This window comes from Gossypium hirsutum, chromosome D10, assembly GCF_007990345.1.
Source record: "Gossypium hirsutum isolate 1008001.06 chromosome D10, Gossypium_hirsutum_v2.1, whole genome shotgun sequence".
NCBI lineage: Eukaryota > Viridiplantae > Streptophyta > Magnoliopsida > Malvales > Malvaceae > Gossypium > Gossypium hirsutum.
In genome coordinates, this window is record NC_053446.1 from 54,027,382 (window position 1) to 54,033,029 (window position 5,648).

The 5,648-nt window shown below is 31.4% G+C and overlaps 1 protein-coding gene across 1 annotated transcript; it reads right to left on the reverse strand.

The window, feature by feature from the left end:
- Nucleotides 1-3,815: 3,815 nt before the first annotated feature.
- LOC107916252 (probable histone H2A variant 2) lies at nucleotides 3,816-5,177 on the reverse strand. Its single transcript, XM_016845412.2, has 2 exons — nucleotides 4,815-5,177; nucleotides 3,816-4,321 (listed from the first exon to the last, which is right to left on the reverse strand). The coding sequence occupies exons 1-2, from the start codon at nucleotides 4,824-4,826 to the stop codon at nucleotides 4,025-4,027; spliced, it is 309 nt and encodes a 102-aa protein (XP_016700901.1). The 5' UTR covers nucleotides 4,827-5,177; the 3' UTR covers nucleotides 3,816-4,024.
- Between the last annotated feature and the right edge of the window lie 471 nt (nucleotides 5,178-5,648).

Sequence of the window (5,648 nt, forward strand, 5' to 3'; positions counted from 1 at the left end):
AAATAGTACTGAACAACAGACAACAATTGGATCTTCGAATGTTCCGATTACAGCTGAGGATCCTACAGAAGTTCAAAGTAATTTTACGTTTAATTTACATGCATGTGTTTCTGTTATAGTTGATTTATTTTTCAAATTCTTATATTATAACATACCATTTGTAGCTGAAAATGGTAGGACGCGCAGAGGTCGAGGACGTACGCTACTTAGAGAGTTATACGAGTTAGATCAAGTCGAGCGTGTCAAAGTTGGACGAAACAGTTTTGGTCAGCCTGTTGGATTAGAAGCTCGACTTTTAGCAGGATACATGGGCATTTTAGCACGAAATCCAAATATGTTGCCTATCAACTACGAGTCATGGCATGAAATGCCCGAAAGCAACAAAAACCAAGCCCTCGATAATATTAAGGTAACAAAATGTTAATGCCATCTGTAATGCTTGGAAATAGTTTCATTTATATTTACTTTATTAACTTGTGTTTTTTGTTTTTTGTAGGCGAGGTTTGCTTTAGAGGTCTCGGATGCTTACGTAAAGAAGGCATTGGGAAAAAGATGGAGAGACAATAAAAGTACTTTGAAGAAAAATTATTATAAAACAAAAACAACCCTAGATGAGAAATTGAAAAATGTCCCGCCGGGTATGTTGAGGTACCAATGGGAAGATGCGGTTAGATTTTGGCATTCGAAGAAAGGTGAGGTATGACGTACTTCCAAACTATTGTAATTATTTTGGTTTATAGTATTTTCTATTTACGTACTAAAAATTTCATAACGTAGGATCGTGAAAAGTTGGAAAAAGCAGCAGGCAGAAACAAAAATTCACCCACACAGCCGGGTCGAGAAGTTTTGCATGTGTAGCTCAGGCGGAGGTATTTTTAATTTTTTTAATATTGTCGAATATGTATAACTTTCTGTTAGATAATATTTATACTACCATATTGTAGGAACTGTCGTCCTGTCAAAAAGTTGGACGCCTTCAACTTTTTGAAATTACACATAGGAAGAAAGATGGATCTCCCATGACTCCTGAAGCTGGTGAAATAATGGTACGTTTACTTAATAAGATTTGACTTATTTTAGTTATTTTTAGTGTTTATTTTCTAATGGTTTAATTCATTGCTTGTAATGCGACTATTGTTATGTTGCATATGTTTTTTAATATATAATATTGCGTTCCTAACTATGTGATTTATTTATTAGGAAAAACTAAAGGATAAAAAGGAGGAGTACGAAGTGATTGCTTCTAGTGATAGTTCTATTCATCTTGAAGACATTGATAACCGGATTATTACTGAAGTTTTGGGTCCTGAAAGGTATGGTCGGGTTCGATTTCAAGGATCTTTTGTTAGCCCAACGCAATATTTTGGATCCAGCTCCCACCAATACATGGCTTCGGGGAGTCAGGCTCAAGCTGAAATTCAGAGGTTGAAAGACCAGATGGCTGAAATGCAAGCGACCACAGTTGAGGTTCAAGGAAATATGAAGAAGTCCAGCTACAACTTAAAGCAGAGGCGGCAGCAAGGGAAGCAGAAGCTGCAGCGAGAGAAGCAGAGCAGGCCAAAAAGTACGATGAACTCCAGCAACTTCCGCCTTCATAGTGTATGACATAAATATTTTTATCATTTTAACATTTAACATTTTTGCAAAAATACTATGAATTCACTTTTATTTATTAATATTAATATTATTTTATTCGTTTAATTTGAAATATTATATAAATTTATTGCTTTTGGCTGGTTTAAATCTGGTTGCTTTTGATTTGTTGCTACAGGAGGGCTGAAAAAATAAAAATTTTAATATAAAAAAAATCCCAAAAATAGTGGTGTTTTTGTATAAAAGCGCCGCTAAAGAACATGTTCTTTAGTGGGGTTTAAAAAAAACGCCACTATTTTTCATGTTCTTTAGCGGCGCTTAAGAATAAACGCCGCTAAAGAACATGATCTTTAGCGGTGTTTTTTTCTAAGTGCCGCTAAAGTACATGGTCTTTAGCGGCGTTTTTTTCTAAGCGCCGCTAAAGAACTCAAAGCGCCGCTAAAGAACATGGTCTTTAGCGGCGTTTTTGGTTGTAAACGCTGCAAATGTTTGCAGCGTTTTCGTTTGTGGCCTTTTTTGCGGCGCTTCCTTTAATGGCGTTAAAAAGCGCCGCTAAAGGCCTAAAAAAACGCCGCTAAAAACCTGTTTTGGTGTAGTGTGTAAAAGGTCCAAATGAAGGATCAAACTTTCTAAAATCTTCTTCCCTGTTTGCAGTTTACACAGAGAAGAGAGGCTGAGAGTGTGAGGGAGAGGGAGAGGGAGAGGCTCCATGCACAGACCCTTTATACTATACCACCAATTAATTTATTTGGTATTTTATATTTGATTTAATTTACTAAACCTTGTATCTTATGCGCCAATATTTTATCATTCAAATTAATTAAATATTTTAACTTATTAAATTATTCAAATATATATTTAAAAATAAATGAAGACTAAATATGTAAATGAATATTGGTTCGAATAATCGAATTCATTATCCAATAATAAAATAGATCCCAAACTTTGATATTCGACGCTATTTGAATTAAAATAGATTTAAATGTTTTTTTTTTAATCAAGGTATCATTTATGTCTATTTTATTGTTCGTAGAGATTAACTCTTTCAAAGTTCATGATTGTCCTTCTCAACAATGTCATCTTTAGGGGGCGCGTTTGGTTCGCTGTATTGGAATAGAGGCGTAATAGCAAATCAATTATTTGGTTGAATGTAATGGAATAGAGGCATAATAGTATTCTTGTGTTTGTTTGAATGGAATGGAGGTGTAATAGCATAATGGAAAAAACTAAAATGACTAAAATACCCTTAGCATAAATTTGTTTAGGTAAATGATTATTGTTATTGTTATTAAATTTTAATAAGATTATTAATATCAATAATAAATAATTTAATCATATTTTAACATAATTATTATTAAATATATTATAATTAAAATATATAATTTAATAAAATTCTTAATAATCAATATTCTTATATGAATTTACTCAAATCATAATATATGATACTATAAAATATAATTTAACATAATTATTATTAAATATATTTTAATTAAAATATATAATTTAATAAAATTCTTAATAATCAATATTCTTATATGAATTTACTAAAATCATAATATATGATACTATAAAATATAATTTGAAATAATTATTATTAAATAAAATTTAATTAAAATATATGATTTAATAAAATTTTTAATAATCAATATTCTTATATGAATTTACTAAAATCATAATATATGATACTATAAAATATAATTTGAAATAATTATTATTAAATATATTTTAATTAAAATATATGATTTAATAAAATTTAAAATAATTATTACTAATAAATTTTCTTATATGAATTTGTATAATTTAAAATAATTATTATTAAATATAATTTAATAATATATAATTTCATAAAATTCTTGATAATAAATTTTCTTTTAGAATAATTAATATTAAATATAATTTAATAATGATATATAATTTCATAAAATTCTTGATAATTTAATCATGATATCGTTTTAATCAAAATAAAATATTTAAATTAACGAATGATATTATCAAAGTTGAAATACCAAATTATATAAAAATTAAAGTATAAAGATTAAATCTTAAATATACCAAAAGTGGAAATTCATCATTGATATATAAAAAAAACTGTTGATAGGTGTTACAATAAGGAATAGGATGGACATTACTTTTATGTAGTTTGTATACCTCTTGGATATTTAATTTGTAAATATACAAGCAAATTACAGTATAATTTAAGTTCATGCAAATAAAACTTACTATTAGATATTAAAATATATTATTAACACAGGGTATTAGAAGAAAAAGCATATCAGGGAGCAGTTTGTAATTCAAAATATCAGCTGTTTGAATCCATCTTTATAATTTAAATCCTGAATCTCCATGATTATCTACTGAAACAAGCAAGGACTTGAAACATTTTACTGACGTTCATGGGTACAGATTAAAACAGACAGATAACTTACATGAACTACTCCTTCAAAGATTTGTTGATAAGTGATTTGTGAATGTGCGGGATAACACCGCCGCCTGCTATAGTTCCTTTAATCAAGGTGTCAAGTTCTTCATCACCCCGGATAGCTAGTTGCAAATGTCTTGGTGTGATTCGCTTAACCTTCAGATCCTTGCTCGCGTTACCTGCCAGTTCTAGCACTTCTGCAGTCAAGTACTCGAGAATTGCAGCTGTGTATACAGCAGCTGTTGCTCCGACCCTTCCGTTTGCACTAACCCTTGTTTTCAGCAGTTGATGGACACGACCCACCGGGAACTATAGGAGAACATACAAAAATAAGAAAAGTAACTGATTATGATTTAGAAGAACCAACTGGCATTCTACTTGTATACAAACTATAATAAAATGTTCAGTCTATCATGTATCCTACAGAAGATGATGCTAATATGCCGTGATAGCATGCAAACAGCAAAACAATTTAGGATGCAGTGAATACACATACACTCTTAATTCAAACACGGAAAAGGAAGCTGATTTCAAGATTCCAGAAACCTATTGGCAATAACCAAGTCAAGTTCCAGATAACACAAGAACCATTGATAAGCTTGTAACTGAGGAAACCTATCCCAACTGGCTGAAGAATATAACCAACTCAACCATCATATCCACCAAAACCTACCAAATGGCAAAAGTTCAGGGTAGTAGGCTATTCCTATGGTGGCCATAATGAGCCTAAGAAGATGCAGAACCAAGATTGAGGAGGTGCAGTATGTTGACAGCATATAGGAATAGACCAACTCATGCATACCTTTCGATTCATAAATTAATGAAGCCTGCCCCCTCCCTTTTTCCTTTCTCTCTATCTCTAACACATGATGGCAAATGTTGTTGGGTGTAGACTTTATCGGACCAGAAAAAAATTGGTTTATAATTGACAATACTATGAGCCATCTTTTTAGATGAAACTAAAAGACCTGCTTTGTATATAAAAGCAACACGCATAGCATTTATCACAATCAACAAGACCTTAATAGACATCCACATCGCTTTATTCAGCAACTCAGTTATCTTCCAAATTGGTAAAGACTTTAGATAACAAAATGTCAATGTCTACTAATGACATGGCAAGTAGCTGTAGCAGGAAAATTGCAAGCAAGTCATATGCAGATAAATTTCAATTAAATTAGATTAACCAAAACAAAGAAATTGAACCGATATTTAATAATCAAAACAATTGTAAGAGATAAATACTGCTGAAGTGTCAATGCTTTATCAAATGAGCATATCCTGAAATGTTGGCATTTGACAGGGAGCAAGGTTAGTATCTAATCATTTCTCATAGACCAGATCCTCCTTCACTTTAAATTTCAACAGCTCCTTGGCATAAGGAAATTACATTCAAATCTAAGATGCTATAAAACTAATCCACTAGATGTAAAAGCCTGAACCAGAGTAATCAACAGGAGCATATTGTCCAAACTCTAATTGTGTTGCTCTGGCTCTTCATTTTTTTCAAAGTACCTATGTCGACATCCATATCAGACATCGGTATAGGGGTATGATCCTTCAAATACAAGGAAAGCTTAAAAAGATTGCTGTGCTGCACACATTTCTGTATCCAACACTTATGTCCAGTCCAAGT